General features: G+C 42.4%; 2 protein-coding genes and 1 pseudogene across 6 annotated transcripts; 1 reads left to right on the top strand and 2 right to left on the bottom strand.

The window, feature by feature from the left end:
- The first annotated feature begins 992 nt into the window (after positions 1–992).
- On the top strand, positions 993–13,666 carry LOC133893593 (suppressor of RPS4-RLD 1-like). 2 transcript variants are annotated; one of them, XM_062334652.1, is made up of 23 exons: positions 996–1,234; positions 1,314–1,423; positions 2,353–2,957; positions 3,246–3,290; positions 3,371–3,472; positions 3,540–3,620; positions 3,783–3,849; positions 4,039–4,139; positions 4,602–4,709; positions 5,611–5,681; positions 5,765–5,821; positions 8,154–8,262; positions 8,477–8,557; positions 9,554–9,640; positions 9,719–9,925; positions 11,135–11,433; positions 11,507–11,593; positions 11,677–11,776; positions 12,161–12,252; positions 12,388–12,426; positions 12,513–12,603; positions 12,888–12,985; positions 13,116–13,666. In XM_062334652.1, exons 1-23 carry the CDS (start codon positions 1,119–1,121, stop codon positions 13,402–13,404), a joined length of 3,042 nt encoding a protein of 1,013 aa, XP_062190636.1. In that variant the 5' UTR covers positions 996–1,118; the 3' UTR covers positions 13,405–13,666. The 2 variants fall into 2 exon arrangements, with proteins under 2 accessions (XP_062190637.1, XP_062190636.1); XM_062334653.1 differs by lacking the exons at positions 12,888–12,985; positions 13,116–13,666 and adding an exon at positions 12,694–12,881 and having other exon boundaries at positions 993–1,234.
- A 1,494-nt stretch (positions 13,667–15,160) lies between these two features.
- LOC133892900 (pentatricopeptide repeat-containing protein ELI1, chloroplastic-like) lies at positions 15,161–17,595 on the bottom strand (annotated as a pseudogene).
- A 687-nt stretch (positions 17,596–18,282) lies between these two features.
- Positions 18,283–23,563, bottom strand: LOC133893029 (eukaryotic translation initiation factor 5A-like). 4 transcript variants are annotated; one of them, XM_062334005.1, is made up of 6 exons: positions 23,431–23,563; positions 20,242–20,389; positions 19,047–19,169; positions 18,905–18,961; positions 18,738–18,812; positions 18,283–18,642 (listed from the first exon to the last, which is right to left on the bottom strand). In XM_062334005.1, exons 2-6 carry the CDS (start codon positions 20,365–20,367, stop codon positions 18,538–18,540), a joined length of 486 nt encoding a protein of 161 aa, XP_062189989.1. In that variant the 5' UTR covers positions 20,368–20,389; positions 23,431–23,563; the 3' UTR covers positions 18,283–18,537. The 4 variants fall into 4 exon arrangements, with proteins under 4 accessions (XP_062189989.1, XP_062189988.1, XP_062189987.1 ...); XM_062334004.1 differs by having other exon boundaries at positions 20,242–20,410; positions 23,351–23,556; XM_062334003.1 differs by having other exon boundaries at positions 20,242–20,410; positions 23,354–23,556.
- Positions 23,564–25,983: the final 2,420 nt, after the last annotated feature.

The raw sequence follows: 25,983 nt of genomic DNA, 5'->3' as shown, positions 1-25,983 counted from the left end.
ATGTGCCTTGCAGCTGATACAACGACATTGTATCTGATGAACATACACCCTGTTGACCTAGGTATAGAGGGGGTGTCTCTGTTTTCTGGGACAGCGCTGCTGCTGCGTGCCTTGCCTTCGGTTCCTTCATTGGACTGTAAGCCCGTTCCAGCCCCTGCTCTTGTTTTCTGTCTAGCGTGCTATTGCCTGATCACTATCAGTATTGATAAAATTTGCATGCTAGTTGAGGTGGGTCTGATGCTATGTGATGATAGCGGGCTAAGTGTTATTAGTGTGACATTGGTGCCTTGAGCTAGGCTGTAGTCGCCAGTTTCTGTTACTATCTATCTTTGTGAGCTTTTGCTTTAGTTTACCACTCTGTTCAGCACATTTGGTCTGCTTTGTTGGCTTCGGTGGTAAGTTATTTGGATGATAGGTTTAACAGTGGCTTGGGTAGCTTAGTCTACCTCTTGTGGTGAGATCTGTCACACTAATTAGTAAAGCTTAGTAAGCGTTGGATGACCGTTAATTCGGTAACCCGCACTGAGAGCAAAACTATTTTTTTAATACTTGTTATGTTAGGTCATGTGTTATTCCATCTCTTTATGTCGGTTGCCATATATGATATCCTTGTAAACATAAGTAGTATATATTTTATCATATTTGTTTTTGAAATGCTCATGTTAGTCAATATGATATTTGTTGTCGGCGGCTATCCTTTTTCATATGTTCGAATTTAAAATCAATGTAATCAAAATGTTACTAAAATATACTTAAAAACAATATATATTTCATCCGCATCAAAAATCTATTAAAAATCACCGGTATGACTATCGAAATCGTGAGCATCAGCATAGCTTTTTTATTAACAACTTTTCAACGACAGTTTTTAAAAACAGTTTTTAGAAAAACCTCAGCCAAACAAACATAACCTCGGGCTGGGTTAATTATCGATCGGCATAGCTGCTAAGGACTAATATGCAAAAAGCACCACACACAAATGGCAGCCACAGAAAAACTGAGAAAGCGAGGCCCCAACGCGTAAAACAAGTCAAGCGGCCCTGAATCCAACCTCCCCCCTCCACCTCTCGTTGCGTTCCTTCCCTCACCGCTCCGGCGGCCCGATCGCCGCCGCCGCCATGGGCTCCGACCGCGCGGAGCTAGCGAGACTCAGCAGCGGCCGCAACTGGTCCAAGGCCATCCGCCTCCTCGACGCCATCCTCGCGCGATCCCCCTCCTCCATCCACGACCTCTGGTATAATCCCCGATCCGCCCCCCGGGATCTCTCATCTTCTCTGCCGTTCTGACTCCCTGCCTCCCGAATTCGCGCGCAGCAACAGGGCCTTCTGCTACTCCAAGCTCGAGCTCCACAAGCACGTCGTCAAGGACTGCGACCGCGCGCTGCAGCTCGACCCCGCACTGCTCCAGGCATACGTCCTCAAAGGTTTGGCTGACCTTTCAGCTTGTTCCTTCTGCAGTTTGGCTTAGTTCGGCCTGGGACTTTGGAATTATGCCTGCGTCGCTCAGTCCATGTTTGGGGGTGTGCTAGTCTACTAGATGTACTACAAGGGTAGTTGTGTATTGTGTAAGCTCATGACTGCTGAGTAGTGTGGCTTTAATGGGAAATGCTTCGTGTACAACCATTTGCCTACAACTCCGTTACAATTGTGTATTTAAACCATCAGATTCATTTATGAGCCACCATCCCAAGTTAGTTCAAGCACGCGATCCTGAGTTGTACTTGAGTTGTGAGAAAAAGGCCATACGTATATCAGTGCCCTTAACGGTAGGAATTACTGTTTCCAATTAGCACATAGATAAGATACCCCATGAGTACTTTTTTTGACAAATTATTCCCCATTAGCATATTAGTTGAAAATAAGATGTTTCAACCTCGAACTCACAAATTGAACGCAAGCCTTCCCCATTCAGAGAAGGAACAAAGTGGTCTCCATTGGAAAATATTAGTTCCTCTTTGCAACTCGATATTTGTCCTGGATAACAATGTCTAAATTGCCTTCCAACTTGATGCAAAGACACTGTCATCCTGGATTTTCTTTTCTAAACACTTCTTTTGCAACGCAAATTTATAGCATATTCAAGTACAAAGACCAGATAAGACTCCTGCGCTAATATTAGCTCTCAGATCAAACATCTATTTGTCGTCCCAACTATAGAGTGCTCAAGAGAGTACTCAAGGTTGCTTCTTTAGCCTCCAAGGTACTCTAATGATCCACGACACAGCCTGAATTATAGACTTCTCCCATTTGCAACAAGACATCCCTAGATAGCGATCTATTCCTTCATTGTTGAAATTATTTTGAAGCAAATGTCACCTGTAAGCTTTATACTTTTGTTGTATTTTGTTATTAGGCAAGGCACTGTCTGCATTAGGGAAAAAAGAGGATGCTTTGGTTGTTTGGAAGCAAGGATATGAAATTGCTGTCCGTGACACGATGGACCTGAAACAGTTGCTTGAGTTGGAAGAATTAGTTTCTTCTGTTAAAATTTTTGAGTCAACTGAGTCTTCAGACCATGTCATGGATGCATCGCCGTGTGATACCAAAGTTGTTATCTCAGAAGATCGTGTTGTTGACACGTCGTTCACTGCAGCTACAACGGCTGATACGAAAACTGTTGTCTGTGAAGAGGCCATTGGTAATTCCAAAGTTTGTTCAAATGGTGATACAAAGCTGATGAATAATAATAATAATAAGGTGGACAATAATAAAGGTTTGAGCAGTCCAGTCAAAGACACCACAGGGGCTCAAGCTCCCAAGAAAGCTCCAAAGCTATATAAGAAAAACAAAGGAAAAGCTACAAAAGATATAAATGGCCGAGCTGAAGGTGGGGCGGAGAGAAGAAGTTCTGGTGAAAGTGAAACCATAGCACTAGATCAAACACTATTTGCTACAAAAATATCAAAGTCATCAAAATCAATAAGCTTGGATTTCCGGCTTTCCAGAGGCATTGCACAGGTATGTTCCATTTGTTCAGTATGATGCCATCTCATTATTTCTGAAGGATTTTTGCTTCAAATATTGTTGTAGGTAATACTCTCATCTAACGGCTAAAAGCTTGCTAAGGCTGTCTTTTGAATTTTAGTTTCTGACTGTAGGAAACAGAACAACCAAGAACCAATTAGCCACTGTTATGCATTGAAAATGATTTTATATTGACGACATATTCTATAAGGTGCTGAAAGTTTATAGAAAGAGATGCTATATTAATGTCTTGCCCATTACGACGGATTTATATCTTTTCAGGTAAACGAAGGAAGCTATGACCAAGCAATATCCATTTTTGATCAGGTTTTGGTCTATTACCATGGTTGTTGGTTCATTATGTATAATCAGAGAAGGAGGCTGACAATTTGCCATTGACCTTTTAGATATTGCGAGAAACTCCAACATATCCTGAGGCACTGATTGGAAGGGGCACAGCTTATGCGTTTCAAAGAGAATTGGATTCTGCTATTTCTGACTTCACCCAGGTGGAACTTTTAATATTGAGCACTTCTTCTGTTTCTGTAGTGTAAAATGACCTTACCTTGCTTGCAGGCTATACAATCTAACCCATCAGCTGGGGAGGCATGGAAGCGACGGGGACAAGCCCGCGCTGCTTTAGGAGAGTTCAATGAGGCACGCTCTCTCTATTTGTCTAAATTTCAAAACTAGTGCTGATTGAGTTGGCAAAATTACAGTCTGTATTCAGTCAGTGAGAAAAAAAGAAACAACACAGATCATCTAACAACTCATTATCAAACATCTAGCTATATTACATTTTAATGCTTTCCTTTTCAGGCCATTGAGGACTTGACTAAAGCATTGGAATTTGAACCAAATTCTCCTGATATTTTACACGAAAGAGGTTAGTCTTGTACCTGTGATTAAATTGGTATCGCCCATGATGCCACTTCTCATATATCTTCTGATGGAATCAAAACGACTATAGTGTTCACGCTCAGTTCATGCCATTTTAGTAATCAAGATGCATAGCTGTGCTGCTAGAGCATGCCGTCTACTCCTTATTCTGATTGCATATCCTGGCTTATAACAGGAATTGTGAACTTCAAATTCAAGGACTACAACTCTGCACTCGAAGATCTCTCAACATGTGTGAAGCGTGACAAGAAGAATAGCTCTGCACACACTTATTTAGTAAGTATTTTTTTTCCATCAAATATTTCTTTTATCATTCCCAAGTTTGTTTTCCACAAACTTCGAATTCTTTCATACTATAATCTGATGGGAATAGTTTCCTTATGCACCAAATTGGTACGTCCTTTCATCCACTGTTGTCCTTCCACAAAGGCCATATCAACCATAACCGTTTTCCCTGTGTGTGTGTGTGTATTGTAATTCGTCGAAGTCTGATTCCATGTCAGAAAGTCTGTTAGAATTTGAGTTATCAATCTCAAATGGTAGAAACCCGTGAGGAAACTTTTTTCATGAGCATGCAGTAATGCATGTACTGTTGAATTTTTGTTAGTTTTGAGCCAGTAACTAATTTTACTGCTTATGAACTCTTAAATGCGAAATAAGATAACAAATCTTTGACTTCTTTGAATATTCTTTTGCTTTGCTACTATTTTGTAGAATAATATCTTCTTATTGTTATAGGGTCTTACTCTTTCTGCACTTGGAGAGTACAAACATGCTGAAGATGAGCATCTCATTGGTATAAAGTATGACGAGAGTTTCCTTGATTGTTGGGCTCACCTTGCTCAGGTACATTCCATTATCTCAGACCTGTGTGCATTTCCATATCTTCTCTTCTTCTAGTCTTCTTAGGTGTCTGTAGTCTGTATGCATGTTTCCTTTCATTGTAATAGCGAATGAAAGCCACAAAACAATGCCATAGAAATACATAGTTCTGTGTGGGCTATACTGTTCAAGACTGTTATTAGTTCCAAGTTCTAATGGCTTCATTGAGTGTCAAATTCAGCTATGTGCAGTGATTCAACTTATATGAAAATTACCTGCATATAATAATTCTACTTACATGAAGATTACAGTGTGCATTACTCTGATTAAATTTTTGAACTACTGAGTATCCACCGGACCACTGATCTCTGTCTTATTAAATAATAATTTTGTGCTCTGTAGACAGAAGTATTGTTCGAGTGTAGCAGATCTCTTAGGCAAAATCTAGTGAACAACAGTGTTGTTCAAGAGTCTATTCTAGGAGGCCTCATGTTTTTAGAAGAGGGTTCACATAGGTCTATAGGTACCTTAAATGGGCTTTAGCACAGGTTTATAACCTTGTATTAGACTGTTACGAAGCGTATGCTTGTTCTTTTGTACTACTCCCTCCAGTCCGAAATAAGTGTCATTTTGGACATCGACACGGTCCCCAAAATACAACTACTATTTTTTGTTGTAATATATTGATAAAACATAACAAAAGTATACTATTATGAAAGCATTTTTCAAAATAATCTACCCGTGTCATTTCAAGTATCCAAACTCAATACATAAAAAATAATTTGTAGCTAAAGTTTGAAACAGTTGACTGCACACAACCCAAAACACGACACTTCTTTTGGACTGGAGGGAGTAATAAACTAGAAGTGGATTTGCTCTTTTAGGAGGAACTGACTTATTGCCACTCTCATTTCTTGTGTTGTAGCTTTATCTTGATTTGGCTTATCCAGAGAAGTTGTTGAATTGCCTTGAGAAAGCTATTCAAATTGATTCGAGGTAAAGTATTGTTTTTGTTTTCTGCCTAACTGGATCTTTAAAATATCTGTTCTCGGTTATTTAATTGGTTTGATTACTCCTAGGTTTGCAAAAGCATACCATCTACGTGGAATTCTCTACCATGGAATGGGTCGACATAGGTATCCTTTTTCTGAATTTCTCGTTTGTTAATCTATGTTTCATAGAGATGCGTTCTCTGGACACTAACACGTGGCACTGTTTGAATGATTTAATGTTTTAAGTTGTTTTTACTTCTTTGAGTACATGCACCCACATTTGAATGTGTAAGACGCTTTTGCTGCCTGTTTAGGTTATACCTTTGCTTAGTTGGGTATAATTGTATTGGCATTTTTTTGTCATCATTTTGTAATGTTTGGAATGAAATTAGGCACCCTTCTTTTTGAGTATTTGTGGTTGTTGATGTGATAGTGGATGTCCTATGATGAATGCTGTTTTGAATGCGATTTCAATGCTTTATTTTCTTTTTCGTGCCGTACTGTTCGGTGTTTAGGGATTGGTTACAGGGCACAACAATAATTGGATATTGAAGATGGTAACTAGGATAACTAGATTGCCCCGATTATCATGCTCTGATCTTTACTTTGATTATTTTCTTGCTTGTCCTAATACACAAATATTGCCGATGATAAATAACCGGCCAACTAAAGATTCTCAATCCTCTCCAACTAACTATTAAACCGAATCTAACTCTATCTCCTAGTTGATTCTATCTCTAAACAAATCAAATCCTAAATTACCAAACTTATCTCCTAATTAAAAAGGTAACTCCTAACTTGATCTCATGCTTTATTGCGCCCATATCATTTCCCTCCTTGCCATGAAGCGACTCGTCCTCGAGCTGTGGTGGTGGTCATGGCTGCAACCCATGGTAGCCCCATGCTGATGAAAGTCTGATGTTCTTGGAAGGTTTCTTGTAGTTCTTGAACACGCCCACATTGTGAAGGATGGAGGCAATATCATCCTTGTTTCTCAGCATAGGCACTGTTGTAGCAACTAAGACCATCTCCAACCATATTCCCTTCATTTCGTTCCCTTCCCGATTCCCTTCCCGATTCCCTTCCCCGTTCCCTTTCCCTTTATTTTCTCTCATCTTCAACAACTTCCCTTCGAGGGGAATCGCGACGGGAAATGAGAGAGAATCCCCTTCTGAAGGGAAACCATTGGAGCGCTAAAGGGAACGAAAATCCCTTCATAACGAGAATTTGGACCATGAAGGGAAACCCTTGGCCATGGTCTAAGGACAACTGGATTGAGAGTGAGACATTTGCCACCGGCAATGCAATTGACATCGTAGCAGAAGTAGCTAGTGGTTGTTTGATGATCAATGACGCCACAGATGGAAGCAGTGTTACCTCCTGCTTTGCCTCTACCTCCATGCATGTGACGGCATGAATTGGTAGCAATATGGTAGGTTCTGGATGTGTGGCCATGAGAGCAGATGATAGTGCTTCAGCTGGCACTGATAGCAGCGAAGTGACTTGTGCTCATGTGACCGTTGGGGCAGGTGGTAGCAGCATGTCCACTGCATTGGTGCTGAAAATTCTCACCCATTTAAGTTGACGAGCCTCGATTGCTTCAACCTTCGCTAAAAATTTGTCCATCATCTTGCCGAGAAGCTCTATGGTGTAGGCATCATCACCCATGATGAGGGGTGCATGCCGGCTGTTGGGGATAAAACAACGGCTGATGAGTAGGCGGTGATGACTGTGGCGGCGACGGCTGCGGCTTGGCAAGGCAATAGCGGTGTGCGGCGCAGGATCGATGGTGGTGTGGAGGGCAGCAGGATCAAGGCGCGGTTGCTGCAGGGGAAACGGAACAGCGGCGGCGTGGTGCAACAGGAGTTGGTGGAGCGGCAGTGGCGTGGGAGACAGGCGCAGGAACAAAGCCCATGATACCAAATATTGAAGACGGTAACTGGGATAACTAGATTGCCCTGATTATCAGGCTCTGATCTTTACTTTGCTTATTTTCTTGCTTGTCCTAATACACAGCTATTGCCAACTATATATAGCCGGTCAACTAAAGAGTCCAAATCCTAATACAACTAACTATTAAACCGAATCCAACTCTATCTCCTAGCTGATTCTGTCTCTAAACAAATCAAATCCTAAATTACCAAACTTATCTCCTAATTAAAAAGGTAACCTATCTCCTAACTTGATCTCATGGTCTATTGCGCCCATATCATTGGAGCACAAGTGGAATCTTGTCACACAGAAACCACTTATCTTGAGTTTTATATTTATGTACAGTTGACGATATGCATCTTGAAATTTGCTTTCCAACATGAAGGCTCTATTATCTTATAATAGACATCCGAGTTGTTCCTCCCAGATTGATTCTTTTTTGCTTAGTGCTAATATATACAGTTTTGCTTGTCCTAGTATCCAAGTGCTCATCTCAAACTGGTAGCTTCCTAGGATCCTCCTTCACCTAATTTTTGGTTTGCAGGAGCGCTATTAAAGAATTATCAGTTGCTTTGACATATGAGGGTTCAAGCATAGAGTGCTTATACTTGCGCGCCTCGTGCCATCATGCAATTGGAGAATATAAAGCAGCGGTATGTTGCCATCTGATTTTGTGAACTAGCATATCCTAATACTTCATTGGAGATTATAAGGATCTCGCTAAGCTATGCACGCATCATTTGTTGCATCAACATCTTTTCTGTTAACATGCTACTATTCTGTTTGAGCAGCAGCACATAGTCGTTTTCAGTTGAATTTGTCAAATCATGATGCTCATATATATATATATATATTTTTTTCTTGAAGATAAAAGATTATGATGATGTACTCGATTTGGAACTTGATTCCATGGATAAATTTGTGTTGCAATGTTTAGCCTTCTATCAGGTACGCAGTTTCTCCCTTTTCAATTCTTTTTCCATGGAGCTTGTTCTTTATTTCAGAAGTCAAAACCATATATTTCTGTGATAAAAAATCTCAAACCATTTAAGAACATACAAAAGAATAAATGCTGTGTCTCAATGTCCCACTATTAAAACAGCAACAACACCTATTTTCCTTTTTTAAGTCCTCAGGATGCTACTAAACACACAACTTATCACGAATTTGCGAGCCTGTAGACAGGGGTGACACTACGTTGTGTCTTGGTGCACGTGCACCACGTTGAAGCTAAATTTAACTACTTTCAGACTTGTATTTACCATATATTACTTAGAAATTATATTTGTTGCTTGATGTACTATGAAGTCGTGCACCACCGTCATTTTGATTCTAGCTTCGCCACTGCCTGTAGAATTGCAGGATTAGATTCATAGTAAAACATTACACTTGTGATAGCCAGTGTGATCTTACATTTGTACTAATGGAGCCAGCCTTTTCTGTATGTACTCCCTCCGATACCAGATATAAGTCCATTAGGACATCGACACGGTCTTCAATATGACACTTGACTAACAATATCTATAAAAATAAATTATTTCAAATACAAAGAGTTATATATTATGATAATTTTTTTTCTGATGAATCTAGTAACATTAACCTTTGTTTTCAATCTTTATGTTTTTTTTGCTATTGATGGTCAAAGCTAAAAAAGTTTAACTTAGGACAAACCTAAATGCACTTATATTTGGGATCGGAGGGAGTAGATGATTATATATTCTTCTGGGTTGACTTGCCTGTTGTTTTCTTGCAACAACAAGCATCATCCACTTTTGACATTTGTTGGCTGTTGCCTCGCTCCAGCGGTTTTTCAATTAAATACAACACTTCTGTCTGGGGTTTGCTATTTTGAAGGCTTCATTTACTCCTACATTTTTACATTTAGGGTCGTCTTTTCATTTCTATGCTACTAATCATGTTTCTCTTATCTGTTTCTTCTTGCAGAAGGAAATGGCTTTGTATATCGCTTCAAAGGCTAATTTAGAGTTCTCTCAGTTCAACATTGACGATGATGTTGACCCACTATTCAAGGTTAAAAATATCTTGTATGTCTGTTGCATTACTTCTGTGATGCTTAAAATTTTAATAGAGCTTCTACATGGATAATAGGAATACTGGTGCAAACGACTTCATCCCAAAAATGTGGCTGAGAAGGTTTATCGCCAACCACCATTGCGGATCTCTTTGAGAAGTGGGCGCCTTAGCAAGCAAGACTTCAAATTCACAAAACATCAAACAACTCTTCTTCTAGCTGCAGATTCAATCGGGAAGAAGATTCAATACAATTGTCGTGGCTTCTTACCAAATCAACGTCAGGTATCCCTCTTGATGCTTTACGTGTTCCATATTGCTTCGTCATATCCAAATTACCCATTGTTCAACAGGACAACAGGTCCAAATAGAAGAGTGTTTATTACTGTAAGAAAGGAAGGAGGAAAGTATTTTGGGAATGCCGCACATGGCTGGAGGCTGCAGGGCTCCATGTCTTTATATCCATAAATGAGTGATTACAGGGGATTACAATGATCCTTTAAGGACCACAATCACAGCTGTACATGTCTGCAGTAATTGGAGAATAATATCTCTGCAGTAATTGCAGAGTAATATCTCCAGAGAATAATAACAATTACGACCTCAATTCCTATATTTCTTGGTCTACAAAAATTATTGTATTTCTTGGAATTGTTAATAGATTACAATTGAGTGTGTGGAATTAATGTGCACCTAGAATATTCTATGAATTCAATGCGACTTTGTTTAAGAGGTTGACGGCAGCTGATGTGGTAAAGCATCGATGGATGCAAAAGAGGATGTATTTTTTAAGATACTTACCTTGCTTGCTTTCTTTCTTTTCTTTAATTTTTTAGATATGCAAGGTAGACAAGGATGTTGAGTGTATTCTACTCCGTCATTGTGGCCTTGTGGGCGACCACATAGAACACTCTTGTAGAGAATATCACTGAAGGATAAATAAAGCTTGCTGGAAGAATATGCATAGCCTTTTTTTCCGCTCATTTTGTACCTTGACAAATTTATAGGATTACGATTACAAGATATTCTGTTTTCAGACTATATGGAGAAGCTTTGAATAAGTCACAATCTCCCAATGAGTCTTGTTATCTATTATTAGGTTAATGAAATTATCTTAATTCTGATGATTGTTTTGATGAGTGGCCTTTTACATTACGGCTACAGGCTGCCTCTCTAGACATGCTAGCAGAAATTGAGCAATAAAGCAGTTCTGAGCTGTATGATGGTGGCTAGTGAATTAGTGATGCACTTTGTTACTCCTTGTTTGTGCCTCATTTTTCTCATCATGCTACGTATCTTTAGAGTTTATACCAAAGGGCTACACAGTTTTGAAACTGTGGAATGGTCTGTTTTCTGCACAGATTACTTGTTTTTTCAGTTTCTAGTTGTCATTTTTTGCATTTTAAAATATTCATAGTTTTGATACTTTTGCTTTATCAGTACGTTCTGGTCAAAAATTTCCTGTTTCGTTAATAGTTTATTTTCCTTTTGTAGTACCGCATGGCCGGGTTGGCCGCTATTGAGATTGCTCAGAAAGTCTCCAAGGCTTGGCGCTTTCTAAGGAATCCAAAGAACATTGCAAAGTTAGTTAGAAGGGATAAGCTTAACATGAGCCAGAACAGGGGAGGTTATTGTAGCACCAGCACTTTGTCTGGATCTCCACCGTCCAGTCCAAATGAAGACAGGGTCTCCTCTGGGATATCTCTGTCCTGGCAGGATGTCTATAACATTGCTGTTAAGTGGAGACAGATTTCTGAACCTTGTGATCCAGTTGTTTGGGTCAATAAGCTAAGGTGAACTAAATGCTTGTACAGGGAATAAATTGTTTAACAATTTTCTTGCTTAACTTCTTTCCTGCTATGCCAGTGAAGAGTTCAATTCTGGATTTGGTTCTCATACCCCAATGCTTCTTGGTCAAGCAAAAGTTGTTCGCTACTATCCGTATTACCAAAGGTTGGAAGATGCTTATCATCTTTCGTTGCTATTTGGTTATTTATAGTCACTAATGGTCTTAGCTTATTTCCTCTTATATGCAGAGTTTTGGAAGCTGCGAAGACCATAATGCTTGACTTGAAGTATGTCAATAATGCAGAGGACCGTGCAATCTTTCTTACGGATATTGAAAAGTTGAAAAAGGTAACCTATGCAGCAGTCTGTTGAGTGCCATGAGCTTATGATCATATCAACATGTCTCCTTCATGTAGAGCTTCATTTCATGTAATCTGAGATGTTGAGATTAGTGATTACCCGAGGAAACCAATTGACTTTTTTTTTTATTTCTAGCATGTTTCAAATCGGAGTTGACGAATCAGGGTGGTGTGGTATCTGTGTATCTTAATCTTGCTGTATCTAAAGGGCTGATTTCCTTTTGGATGTGTTGAGTAAGGTGGCTAGGAGTTGATTGATTCTCATAGTATATTTTGTTTGTCATAGCATTTGCCCACTTCTGATAGGTCATGTGAAACTTGTTATGTTATGTTTTCCAAACTATCAATGTTCTCATGAGAATTACACCTGCAGATAGAAGTTGCATCATCATGCTCAGATTTGTACCATATAGTTGGCGAGACCTATTGGGTCGCTACAAGATGTGACAGCATGGCGCTTCAGGGGTAATCATCACTAACTTGGCTGGATATCTGTATTATTTTGGGTTTATCAATTTTCCGACATCAACTGCAGCTAAAGTACTTAGAGTATTGCACTATACTACTACTTAAATATTAACACATCATGTGCTCTTTCAGGAGGCGTCTTGAAGGGACAAGAATTACCACTCAAAATATGTAAGTTGCTTAGACACTTTTCTTTGCTCTTTCGCTATACTCTGACTCTGTAGCTATCCTGCTTACTTTTGTTAATGGTATTGCAGGGGCAAGACAGGATTTGACTTTGCAATACGAACACCTTGTACACCATCTAGATGGGAGGAGTATGACGAAGAAATGACTGCAGCCTGGGAGGTACAGTTTAGATTTGTTTTTACTTTATTGCTTATGATATATTGAGTTTACTAGGTATTGGAGAATGTTTGATATGGGAACTATCTCCAGAATATGATATTCTGCAACTGTAGAATACCAGATTGCTTCCAGACCTGTTGTGATAGCCTGTTCAAACACCTTTTTAGAAGCCTAGGCACCTCAAACAGTTGCAATGGAAAGAATTTAAGACTGCAGACCACATGTGTGTATAGACTTCTATAACACTTCTAGTCTGCGATGAGCCTGAGATCTGTGACATGCAGGCCATTTGTGAAGCATATTGTAATGACACAAACCCCACACGTGACCCTGGTACGCTCGATGCTGTGAAGGACGCGATACTGCGAATGACATATTACTGGTAATAATTGAAGCTTCTACTCTCTCTCTCTCTCTCTCTCTCTCTCTCTCTCTCTCTCTCTCTCTCTCTCTGTTTGTGTGTGTGTGTGTGTGTGTGTGATGATTCCAATCAATCTGGGGGTATCTTGCAGGTACAATTTCATGCCTCTTTCAAGAGGCTCAGCTGTTGTTGGTTACGTGGTGTTGCTCGGTTTATTTCTGGCTGCAAACATGGATGTTACTGCCAGCATTCCACCAGATGTCCAAGTTGATTGGGAGGCGATTCTGACTCCGGATCCTGACGCATTTGTTGACGCCGTCAAGCCCTGGCTGTACCCATCCATAAAAATAAGCAGGAGCTTGAAAGATTACACTGATGTCAGCTGCGCGTTCAGTACAACAGGATCAGTTGTAGCAGCCCTAACTTCTGTTGACCCATAGGTTGAGAATGATTCGAGCACATCTTATAGGTTGGTTCGGTGGTTAGCTTGTTTGTTTCACCATACCCCAGCTTTGCCTGTATTGTCTTGCAGTTTGCTTCAATTTGTGTGCTTCAGAGTTGTATACAAGTGTGCTGTAATGTTGTAACTTAAACGATAAGCTTGCTGTAATGTTGTAACTTAAACGATAAGCTTATTCATTTCATTAGAACAAGGTCTTTGTAATAAGCACCAATAATGCATGTAACGTTTGCACAAAGAAACTCCCGGTGGGATCCTATTGCTATGCATGTTGTGGATATTGAACTGTGAAGCATTTACGCTGTACATCATTTATGAGGCCAGTATAGACAGAAATGAAGCCAGGAAAACCGTGAGGCTTGCGAGATGTTAAAAAAGAAGAAGATCCATTGTACCTTAAAATCGATGATCCAGATGTCCAGCTAAAAATTCTATGCAAACTTTTAGAGACGAGACGGGGAATATAATGCCGCATTGTGCTGCGAAATCTCAAGCTCAAATAAATTCAGCAGAGGGAGAATTGAAAAGGACAAATGGTCATGGTGGTGGTCGTTATCTGAAGTACCGACCACCCTTGGCTCCTTTGCGTTGCAGATTGACGATCCAAATGTCTACCGAAAATTCTACAAACATCGTTGGAGACATGGATTACGACGAAGCATCATCATGCGAGATTTCAAGATCTAATGAATTCATCAGAGGGAGCTTTTAAATAAGAAATGCGTCAGTCCAATTGCAATACAGGCCACCTACAAATCACTTCCCCTGCGCTCCAAATCGCTTCCAAGAATTCTGGAAAAATTCATGAACGAACGTGGTTCAATGCCGCATCAAACTGCAAAATTTAAAGCTCAGATAAATTCCGGAGAGGGAGCGGTGAAAAAGAGATGCTGATGGCGCAGGGTCGTCGTCAGATGCTTTTCCTTGGATTTGGTCAGGTTGGTGCGTGGTCTTTGAGCGCGTTGTCGATGCTCCCATCCCATGCATATTCAATTCAGTCTGGATTCCATGAGAGAAAAGAAGATCGACGAGGCAAGCGAGCATATAAGCAGGAACCAACCCAACTCGAAATGGAATGCTGCGATCGAGCATAACAAGTCTGAGCCATATGGATCTCATTCTGAGCAGCAGCAGCAGTCAGCAGAAGCAAGGCTTGCATATTGCCATCACATCCAGCATGCTGAAAATTACACTCCATGCATGTTGCATCTACCTTCGCTTTACCACATCCAGCATGGACAGGCTCTGCTCTGTACTTCCTTCCTTCCTTGCCAATCTACTTGCATGTTCGGTTTCAGGTATAGCCTAGAGCCCTAGACGCCAGCTTCTGCCAAAATTTGGAGCTCAGGAAAGTTCGGAAGAGGGAGCAGTAAAACGGAGAAATGGCGATGCCGCGCTGGGTTGTTCTCTGAAACTCTGGCCACCACTGTTCCTGTGATGTTTTTCGTTCAATTTGATCAGGTTTGTGCATGGCCTGGGAGCGTAATGTTCAATGCTCCAATCCTTCAGTTTGGTTCCACAAGAAGAGGCAAGCATATATACACGAATCTCTGAATGCAAGTCTCCTACCTGATGAACCACTCTACACATCACATTCTGAGAATTTCCAAGTTCACCTAGCCTTGGAAGCGGGAGAATTTCTCATTCTCAATTTACAGGGAAAACCTAGGCACAACAGACTTCAACCCCAGATCAGTTCTCCATAAGGTTAATTGAGGTAAAACGTTACATTTTTCTCAGCATGAAGTAGCATTGTAGTTCTATATTAATCGGCTTGACATCGACAACCTGGATGCTAGTACATTACAGCCGCAGGAGAGCTAAAAAACGAGACTCTCCATACCTCACCTTAAATCTAGCAAATATCCTATAACAATGTTAGCACAAGTGTGAACTGTCTAAATGTAGTTGACACATCAACCACATGTCTCCACTCACAGTTTTTTCTTTATCTCCTGCAATCTTCACAGCTTATATTACATCTGCTGCAATAAGCAGTAACAACGGAAATGTCAGTAGCCCTAAGCAAGCTTTCAGCTACCATCACGGCATCACCAGTAATCCCCACAAGTGCAGGACCCGTCGACGAAATGGTGGAATCTGTTCCTGTCCCTGAACACAATCTTCCTGCCGGTGATCCTCGATATCAGCTTCAGCACCACGTGGCAGTCGGAGCAAGCCCGGAGGTTCTTGATGATCTTGATCGTCGTCCCTGGCGGCGTGCTTATAAGTCCGAACGCAACAGCAAGCTTCTCGCTGTGGACAGCGAGCGCCTTCTCCTTCGTCGCCTCATCCAGGTCGTGCAGAACCAGCTCAGTCTGTGGGACATGCCCATGCTCCTTGACAAGTCCATTCGTCTCTTCTAGCTTGGCATAAATTTCATCGGTGCGGTGGTGGCTCATGTCCCCGGCAACAAACTCGAACACCTTGCGCCCGATCTCGATGGCGCTGCACCCTGGCTTTCTGGATGCCGCTAGCCTTCATCATCGACCGCACCCTCCCCGCTTCTTGCCAGTTCCCAGCAGCTGCCGAGCTGCGTAGATGTTGGACAGGAGGATGTACATCCCGGAGTTGGCGAGCCCCCTGGCAACAAGATAGTCAGCGATCCGCTGGCCTAACGCCATGTTCTTTTGAAGCCGGCATGCAGCAAGCAGTGACACCCACATGACAGCGTCAGGCTTGATCTTGATGCTCTGGACAAGGTCAAATGCTTCTTCTATGAGCCCCGCTCAGCCGAGAAGGTCACCCATGCAACCGTAGTGCTCAATCTTGGGTTCAATGCCATACTCCTGCTTCATTGACTGGAAGAACCTGCGTCCCTCATCAACTAGCCCGGAATGATGCAAGCATTGAGCAAGCCAATGAAGGTGATATCAGTCGGCCAGAGGCCCTGCGCCTGCAACTGCACGAACATCTCCAGTGCCTTCCTACTATGCCCGTGCATCGCATAACCGTTGATCATGGCGTTCCATACGACAATATCCATGTCAATGAGGCCATCAAACACATCAACGACATCCTCCAAGCTCCCACACTTTTAGTACACGTCAATGAGCGCCGTGCCAACTCTGGCATTGAGCCGAACTCGAGGATTATTCTTCACGTAGGAATGAAGCCACTTCCCGGACTCTGCCGTGCCGAGCTGCGCAAGTGCGGAGAGCGCCAGGACCACCGGCACCTCGTCGGCCTCCACGGCTCCACATCTGATCTCAGCATCCGCCGGAACAACAGGAGCACCTCATTAGGCCTCCCGTGCTGCGTGTACCCGTCAATCATGGCGTTCCAGCAGATGAAGTCCTTCCTGGCAACCCGTCGATCACAGCTCACGTGCGTCATCCAGCGCACCCATCTTGGCGTAGCAGGTGAGCATGGCCGTGACGGACACGATGTGCGGGTCCAGCTGCATGTCGTCGAACAGCGCGCGAGCCGCGGCGGCGTCCCCTGCCCGAGCGTACATGTCGAGGAGTGTGGTGGCGACGTAGGAGTCGGTGGAGAGCGCCAGCTTGAAGGCGTAGCCGTGCAGGGCTCGGCCGAGCGCGAGGCCGCTGCACGCGGGGAGGGAGGCGGAGAGGTGTGCGCGGTTGGGAGGAGGCCTGGGACAGCATGTAAGAGATGAGCGCGAGGGCGGCAAGGTGGAGGCCGCGGGAGGAGAGCGCGTGGATGGCGGAGGAGTAGAAGACGGCGGTCGGGTCGGGCGTCCGGCGGAGAAGGGCGACGGCGAGGTCGAGGCGGCCGGAAGCGGCGTACGCACGCTGGAGGCGGAAGTCGACGGCTCGGTCCCGATCGACGCTGGCCCGGATAGCCGCGGCGTGGAGCTCGGAGGCGCTGCGCGCGAGGTGCGCCGCCGCGCGGTTGGGTGTGAGGGCGTCATGTCGGCCGCCCGAGTGTCTGGTTGGGGCGAGGGACGGGAGCACTGCGGCGGCGGACATGGGAGGCCAAGGCAGCGAGGTGGGAGTGGCTCAATGAGTCAGTTGGCAGCTTGTAGCTTATCTTCGCGGAACGCAGCAGCAGTAAGCGAATTTTGTGGAAGGCGCCAGATGGAAGAGGATGACGTCGCTCCTGGTTTGGAACATAAATAAAATTTCACTGTTAGGGGCGGCCAGGTTAGGACTTAGGTTGGCGGCGACGGTTTCTCGGTGAGCGACAGGCTTAAAGGAAGGACGACGGCGGCAAGTCGCGGCAGAGGAGGCGGGCGAGGTAACGGGGACGCCACCGGGGCGGGTGAAGTCAGGTTAGTACGGCGGCGGATCCAGAGGCGGGAGCGCTGCTGGAGATAGGTGGAGGCGGAGGAGTGGAGCTGATGTCAGAAGGCAGGCCAACGTCAGAAGGCGGAGGGTGTCGAGAAGTTGAAGACGGCTGTGCCTGAAATTTTTTAAAAAAACAAGCGCCTGTTTTTTAGCATCTGCCATAAAATTTAAGAACAGAGAGTAGAAGTGTCTAGTTTATAATTGAACTGTGACCAGTTAAATTCCTGTTTGGAACACAAAATTACAAATCAGAGCAGAAAAGTAATGCATATAGAGTATTGAAAAAAAACAAATGAAGAATTCTCCAGCATTTTGGATGGCCTTGCCTCGATTCTACGCCAAGATATAAAAAACGAGGTTTAGCAAGAGCCGATGTTCAGTGCAATAACAGAGAACATTCGGATACACACGATTTTCTGGTGGAGGTCAAGAGGATTTTCTGACGTTTCAGTGAGTTTTCATTCAACTCAACAGAAAGCAACCAACTACAATGCTTCGACAAATGGCCTGCTCCTATATATATAAAAAGGTGCCTGCTTTATTTGCTACAGGCTTCACCTTAACCCCTCTGGCACCACAATCAACCCTGACAATACATATACTGGACAAAGTTGAATCGAATTGTCCAACCAATCTATATATATCGCAATTCGCTGCGACAAATAAAGCAGAGTTACACCATCACTCAGTTCAAAAGGATACAAGAGACCGATAACCAAGTATTAAGAAACACCTCAAGAATTCAGGGTAAAATAAACCAACATTACTTCATCCTCGGATAGCTAAAGGGCCTATGTATGTATCTCAATTCTCAACACTCAACGGTAGACAGCAAGTATCGTAGCGAACCACAGGAGCTAAGCGGCTTAGGCTTTGCCCCCAATCTCCTTGACAGCGCAGATCTGTTCTTCGCCCATGGCGGACATTACAGTCAGGATCATGTCCTTTCCTTCTTCATTTCCACTCTTGATCTGTGGACAGCAAGTAAAGGGTCTAAGAGAGTTGAAACAGAAGCGATCGAGATGAAAGCTTGACCCACCAACCAAGTTTGAGCTAGTGCACTGACCTGGGCCTGCAGAGCTTCATCAGCGGGAAGCCTCAGGTCATCCTTAGTGGTGCCACTCTCAGTCAAAAGGCTGACCTGTAAAATTCCCTCGCTAAGTTTATAAACAGGAAAGTATTGCCAAAAGACAAAGGAAATGGAAAGGAAAGCGAAGTTGGAAGCAAGCATACAAAGCCATCTTCAGAAATGTCAATCAGCTGATAATCAGTACGATTGACGTGTGGAACCTGCACAACAAAGAAAAAATCAAAACAAAGTCTGTGGAGCAGTGCACATATAACTGAACCAACAATCTGCAACGTGACAGCTTACGTCACAGTTGTGGGATGAAGGAACAATATCCTCAAGCTTCTTTCCATTGAAAATGTCTATGGCGACAAAGTGGCACTTTGCATGACCATGCTTCCCAGTCTTAGAAGTGGAGACCTCAACAACCTAAAGCAAAGATAAAAACCAAAAAAAATTCAGATCAAGACTTGTTGGATTAACATGAGCATTATGGAAAGAATTGTTGGGTCACAAGTGACAATAAAGAGACAAGATGTACACAGGAGAATGATGTAAGAAAAAGCCATTTTAGCTATCATCCAAGACTGCAAGTAAGCAAAAAAGAGAGTAGCTGGAATTAGTGAAGACCAGTATGGAACACTTGCGTAATCAAGCCAGACATCAATAGCAGAAAGGTGAATGGCCTATCAACTATCATACCAGCATGACCAGATTCCGCATTAAAACATGAATAACACATACGGGATACACTCTTCTACAAAGAGCAACTAAACAAAAGGAAGGGTTTTAGGGAACAAAAGAGAGCGCATTTGCCAAGTAGGGACCTGGCGGTGACTACATGGAAATAGTTCTAGTTTAACCAGCATTGCAGAACTAAACATATTGTTCAAATATAATAATAACCAGTACAAGTAATATTAAATTCTTGTAAAACAGACCTGAACGCTCTGCTATATACTAAGAACCATGTAAGATCTTGTTGTCTCATAAATAAATAAATATCTAATCGAGACATATCCATTGAGGTAACTATGAGATATATCAAGATGGGTAGCTTATTGATCCCCAGGTCTTCCTAGTGGTTCAACCATTATCACTAACTAGAAACATCATTTAGACAGATTTGAAGGAGGGCATCCAGAACCAGAACAAGAACAGGGGAGCCCCCCACGTGGTCCAATAGCCCTATGCATCTTAAGTTAGATGCACTTAATCATGTCAAAATCGAAACTTTACTAAGCATAGCTAAAGCACAAATCTCTATACTAGAGAGTGCAACAAAATCCTTAATTTTACGGGTGAATTAAGTGGATCTAACAATTGGAACATATATAAATCTACAATTAACCGCAAGTCCCGGAGGTCACAAAATACTAGTACAAAATAAAATAGACACCAACACGATAGTAGTTTTTTTCCCCAGTAACATAGGTCATGCAATTGAACTGCATGTCCCAAGAAGCGACATAGTGAGACAGAGGGGATTGATGAACGGAACCTTGCACGGGCGGTTCTTGATGACGATGTATCCGTTCTTGCGGATGGTGCCGGCCTGCTGCGGGTAGGTCTTGGAGGCTCCGGCGTCGGCCTTGGACTCGAAGTGGTGCTCCTCCGAGTCCGACATCTCCGGGAACCTTACAAGAAAACTAGAGCAGCAGCAGCAGCAGGCCAGCAGCAGCAGAGAGATGAGAGCAAAGATTGGGAGACTCATGAGTAAAGATTGGGAGCAAATGTTCCCCTTAACAACCCTGAAAAAATTCCTAGATATACTTCTGATCATAACCCTCTTGTTTTAAACACTGGGGCTGAATCTACCAGGAACCCTAAAGCTTTTTGCTTTGAGTTGTCTTGGCTTTCACATCCTGACTTCAAAGTAAAAATTGATGAGATCTGGAGTAAACCAGTGAAAGCTAGGTCTAACCTGGATATCTGGTCTATTAAGAAAAAAAGGGTGAAAAAATTTCTAAAAGGTTGGGGAGATAATATCAAGGGGGAGACTAGAAGGAAGAAAAAGGAGCTCAGTGGTGAGCTCCTGATCCTTGAAAACCTTGAGGAAGAGGACATGCTAAATGAGGTCCAACTGAGAAGGAAAAGTGAGATTCAACTTGAACTAATGCATATTCTAGAAGACGAAGAGATTTATTGGAATAAGAGAGCCACCTCCAATTGGCTCCTAAAAGGGGACAACAATACTGAGTTCTTTCACAGAGTAGCAAATGGCAAAAAAAAGGAAAAACACCATCTTCTGCCTCCAGCAGGATGATAGGATCATTGAAGGGGATGCCAACTTACTCCTGCATGCTACTGATTACTATAAAAATCTTTTTGGCCCTGGAGAGAAACCCATTTTCCAACTTGATGCTAGCTGTTGGAGGGATGACGAGAAAATTTCTTTCAATGAAAACATTGAGTTAACTATGCCTTTTACAGCAGATGAGGTGAAAAGTGCAGTATGTTCAATGAAAAAAAACACAGCACCTGGGCCAGATCATTTACCTATTGAGTTCTACCAATGCTGTTGGGAGACCATTGGCCCTGATCTTTTGAGTTTATTTAAAGATTTCTATGAACATGATTTGGATATAGGGAGACTGAACTATGGAACTATCACCCTACTTCCCTAAGTATATAGAAAATGGGGTTGCTATCCTGCAATATGCAGATGACACTATAATGCTTCTTAAGGATTGTGAAGAGAGAGCTGTAAATTTGAAACTGCTCCTTTATAACTATGAAGCCATGTCTGGCCTTAAAATAAATTTCCAAAAAAGTGAAGCCCTCATGATAGGGCATGAGGAAGGGAAAAAACAGGTTTATGCTGAGATGTTCAATTGTGCCCCTGGAGATTGGCCAATCAAGTACTTGGGAGTGCCTGTTGCTAGCAATAGGCTCCTGGTTGCTCATTGGTTACCTCTGGATGAAAAATTATTGAAAAGGTTAGATGGTTGGCAGGGCAGCTCTCTGTCCCTTGGTGGCAGATCCACTCTGATAAACTCTAGCTTGAGCAGCATGCTCATCTACCACATGTCAATGTACCTACTCCCCAAAACCATCCATGACAAAATGGATAGAACCAGGAAAAAATTCTTTTGGCAAGGAGGTAAAGCTACAAAAAAATATCATCTAATCAAATGGGATAAGGTGTGTAGACCAAAAAGAAAAGGGGGTCTGGGTATTCAGAATCTCAGGAAGCTTAATCTAAGCTTGCTTTGCAAATGGTGGTGGAGATTGGAAAGTGAAAAGGGTATGTGGCAGCAGATTGTTGAAGAAAAATATGTCAGAGGCACATGTGTTTCCCATCTAAAGTCAAGGACTAACTGCTCCCCTGTGTGGAAGGACTTGCTAAAGGTGAAAAAGCAATATCTTGCTGGCAGGAAAATGAGAATTGGAAATGGGGAAAAAACTGACTTTTGGAGGGATGCCTGGTGTGGTCAAGTGACTTTCAGAGACAAGTTCAAAGACCTCTTTGAAATTTGCAATGACCAAAATCTGACAGTAGCTGAGGCTGCGGCCAAGCAATGGAACCTATCTTATAAGAGATGGATGAATGAAGATCTCCAAAACCAGCTGAGGAAGATGAGAGATGTACTTATGACTGTTGTGCTGTCTCCTGAGCAAGACAAGCCGGTTTGGAAATGGGGAAAGAACGGGAACTTTACTGTCAAGACAATGTACGAACACTTGTGCAGAACCCAAGATGGCCTGCCTCACAAGATTATCTGGAAGGCTAAAATTCCTTTAAAAATCAAAATCTTCATGTGGCTGGTGAAACAAAATGCAATTCTTACTAAAGATACCCTTAAAAGAAGAAATTGGAAAGGAGACACCAATTGTGTTTTCTGTTGTGAGGCTGAGACTATTGAACATCTGTTCTTCACTTGCTCGATGGCTAAATATGTGTGGAGCCTGATTGGGCTGGTTATTGGTGCTGATTGTAGGCCTGAAAACATGGAACAATACTTTGTTTGGGTGCAACATTTCCTCCCTACTGGGGGCGCTTGCTATATGGCGGGTTTAGCTGCCGTTATATGGGCTATTTGGACAATGAGAAATAGGGTAGTTTTTGACAAAAAGCAGGTTAGATCTCCTACTGAGATTGTGTGTTCTACTTGCTCTTTTCTTCGGTATTGGGCAGGTCTCCTCCACGGTCAGCACAAAGACTCCCTGGAAGCTGGAGCTCAGACGCTGCAAGAAGCAGCTCTCCTCTTCCATCCCAAGAAACAAGCTGAAGGCACGATGATGCGCGCCAAAGGCCAAGGAGCTGATGGTGTTCCAAGCTGAAGCAATCATCGTTGGAGTGCGGTTGCAGTTTTTAGTGCTGTTGGCACTCGGTCCGGAGATGGTTTTTGTATCTGAGCTTGGCGTGGTAGTTACCGGTCTAATAGGTTAGGAGTCGTTATGCTCGGATTGTGGTTTCTAGTCTTGGACATGCGGTCTATTTTGGCGAATCGGCAGCCCTCGGTGCTGCTCCTCAGGCGTCAGATGCATAGATCCTGCTATTTGCGCACACTTTTGTTGTAAATATTGCGAACTGATTGATGGGGATGGTTGTAATTTCGTTGCATTTGTGTAATGAAATCAGGGGTAAGCCCGTTCTGGAAAAAAAGCAGAGAGATGAGAAGAAAAAAACAGGCCGCAAGTTGAAACTAATTTTGAAGAGATCTGAATCAAGGAAAAGGCTGCTGACCGGCGGAGTGGGAGAGGAGATGCAGCAGGGACCGATGGGATGGATGGATCCGGAAGACTAGGGTTGTTGGTCGTCCACACCGCACGGCTCGGGCTCTCACAGTCCAAGATTTCTTTTTTCTTTTCAATCTCGAGAAGAGGAAGGTCTCAGCGAGCGATACATTGTTCTCACCTGTTGAACGGGTGAGACATTCGTAGCTACGATGCCACGTGAGTCCACTTAAAAAGTTTCGCTCGTGGAACGAGCAAGATCTTTTGAGTATTTAAGCCGATGCGGCCGATCTTGCTGACGTCAGCACTTCATTTGATATTCATTCAGCCGAGAGGAGAGGAGACGAGAAGAAAGGAGAGGGAGGGGAGGGAGATTTATGCGGCTAAATCCTGCAAAGAAAAAGAGGTAATTTTTTTCTTTTTTTTAACAAACTCATCAGGATAGAAACTAGTACTGGATCTTGACATAGGTTAGATGTTAGATCTATATTCTGTTTCACATATCTGGTGGGATAGCCACTAGAAGTAGGATAAAATATAGATATAGATTTAGAATTAGGGTTAGATGTAGTTCAACAATTAAATCATGTTTATACGTATATTTTAGCAATTACAAGTAGTATTTAGACATATTTTAGGTATTAGATGTATGATTTAAATATAGTGTAGTCATAATTGATATGATAGATGTAGGATTTAAATGCGTTTGATGTAGCGAATCGAAAATATATTGTTGTAATATAGATTACATGTTGGGCTAGCTTGTAATGAATTGCATTATAAATGTAGTTTAACATAATTATTTATGTTATGTCGTAATAATATCATAGTTTTTTGTCAATAGTTCCCAGGTATGATGAATATGTGGTAGTTTATGATTTTTTACGAGGACAGTGAAATCTTATATGGTTCGAAATGGGTAGTATTGTCCATATTTAAGTCAATGGATAAGAGTATATCCAGACCAATGCAGAAAAATATCAGACACTTGTATACCTGGTTGATGCTGGATTTCAAAATAGACTCCGAGGTTCAAGAGATGACCATTAGCATCGTGGAAAACAGTTATAGAGAAGGTGTGTATTAGGAGGTGTTCCCGCTCTAGAAAGATGAATTGTGGAAGAGGTACCTGCATGATGTTATGCACAGAGGTTAACCTCCTATGCTGTTTGTATAGGGATTTATCATTCTACCAATACATTTTTTCTAAGCCTAATGATTTTATTGGATTCTCTGCCTTATATGCAGAGGCAATACTAACAATAACCACTTGCTACACTTTTGTAGAATGAAATAACCACACCAAGTAACACTTTCCACAGAAAATCTCTACTAAGCATCAATACCACAATTTTTTAAGCTTTCACAAGAAATCCTATGCTTTAGCCCCCAACCGAGCCCGTGCACTCAGTCTATGCACCAACCCCTATCTATTATAAATAACCATACCCTTATTCATGAATAGACTACTCCTTCCTCGGTGTGGTCTTTCTTAGCTCTCTCAACTGCAATATCTTCCTCATCGCCACCAAGCCCACCCAAGAAACATTGGGGATTTTCATCCCCCAAGAGGGTCGAACCACCAATGTGCTTCTGTAGTGACTGTTGTAGTCTTCGCGAGTCCAAGGACATATCCTACACATATGACCCTTCATGTGTGCCAACTACTAGTACGATAAGCTTTAACATGGACCGTATGAGTACCCACCGATATAGCGACATAGATCACTCATGTGACACTTTTTATTCAATTTCATACACTATCTTACTAATCTTCCCTCTTATTTAATTTGTCTAGTCTTCTCCACATATTCACGACTTCATGCAATGGGTCGACATGGAGTAAAATGAGGACCAGAAACGGTGGGTGGACATAGAAATGCGGTGGAGGAGGGAAGCTTACCAACGCTGCGAGTACGAACGACATCAGGAGGAACTACGAATGAAACGACAGAAGGAGGAACGCCACGAATGAGCACGCCACGACTCAAGCACGCGAAGCAGAGAGGGAAAGAAAGCGGGAGAGAGCCCGTCGCGCTAAGACCGAGGGGGGGGGGGAGGCGATGCCTTAAGACAGGACAAATATCCTAGGTGCACTCAGTAAAGAGCATCTATCTTACCCCGGTTTCTATTCCCTAAGACATGTTAGAGATAGTAGCGGCACGCTATTAGATTAGTCTTTAAGCGTACCGTATATGTCAACGTTTGTTGTCATCTCTTTACGATTATGGTCCATTCGCGCAGAGATGAAAAACTCATGTCCCATGTAATGTTTATTAGCGTATGTAAACTTCGTGCCGAATTATATAATATTTATACTTTATAACTACTATTGTTTGACAGATTAGATTTTGTATTCTTACAAAGTCACTTTGTAAAAAAAAAATCACACACTTTTACACTAACTAAATAAAAAAATTTGAGAAAATTAATGTGCAATATTTTTTAATTTATCGGAAACAAATTCTATTAAAAAAATAATTATACATATAGTTCTGCAATTGAATTAAATTGAATGAAGGTATCGTCTTCGATTATTAAATGTGCTTCCAGCTAGAGCCTA

The sequence above is a fragment of the Phragmites australis genome, chromosome 15 (assembly GCF_958298935.1).
Source record: "Phragmites australis chromosome 15, lpPhrAust1.1, whole genome shotgun sequence".
NCBI classification, from domain to species: Eukaryota; Viridiplantae; Streptophyta; class Magnoliopsida; order Poales; family Poaceae; genus Phragmites; species Phragmites australis.
The sequence above is the reverse complement of the archived record's forward strand: the minus strand, read 5'-3'. Positions and strand labels throughout refer to the sequence as shown.

What these genes read in the sequence shown, in the direction of transcription:
- LOC133893593 (XM_062334652.1), top strand. Translation starts at nt 1,119, where the DNA reads ATGGGCTCCGACCGCGCGGAGCTAGCGAGACTCAGCAGCGGCCGCAAC. An exon ending in GTTGGGCTCACCTTGCTCAG is followed by an intron (nt 4,710 to 5,610) that starts GTACATTCCATT and finishes CTTGTGTTGTAG; the next exon opens with CTTTATCTTGATTTGGCTTA. An exon ending in CATGGAATGGGTCGACATAG is followed by an intron (nt 5,822 to 8,153) that starts GTATCCTTTTTC and finishes TTTGGTTTGCAG; the next exon opens with GAGCGCTATTAAAGAATTAT.
- LOC133893029 (XM_062334005.1), bottom strand. Translation starts at nt 20,367, where the DNA reads ATGTCGGACTCGGAGGAGCACCACTTCGAGTCCAAGGCCGACGCCGGA. An exon ending in CTTCATCCCACAACTGTGAC is followed by an intron (nt 18,962 to 19,046) that starts GTAAGCTGTCAC and finishes TTTGTTGTGCAG; the next exon opens with GTTCCACACGTCAATCGTAC. An exon ending in ACATTTCTGAAGATGGCTTT is followed by an intron (nt 18,813 to 18,904) that starts GTATGCTTGCTT and finishes GGAATTTTACAG; the next exon opens with GTCAGCCTTTTGACTGAGAG.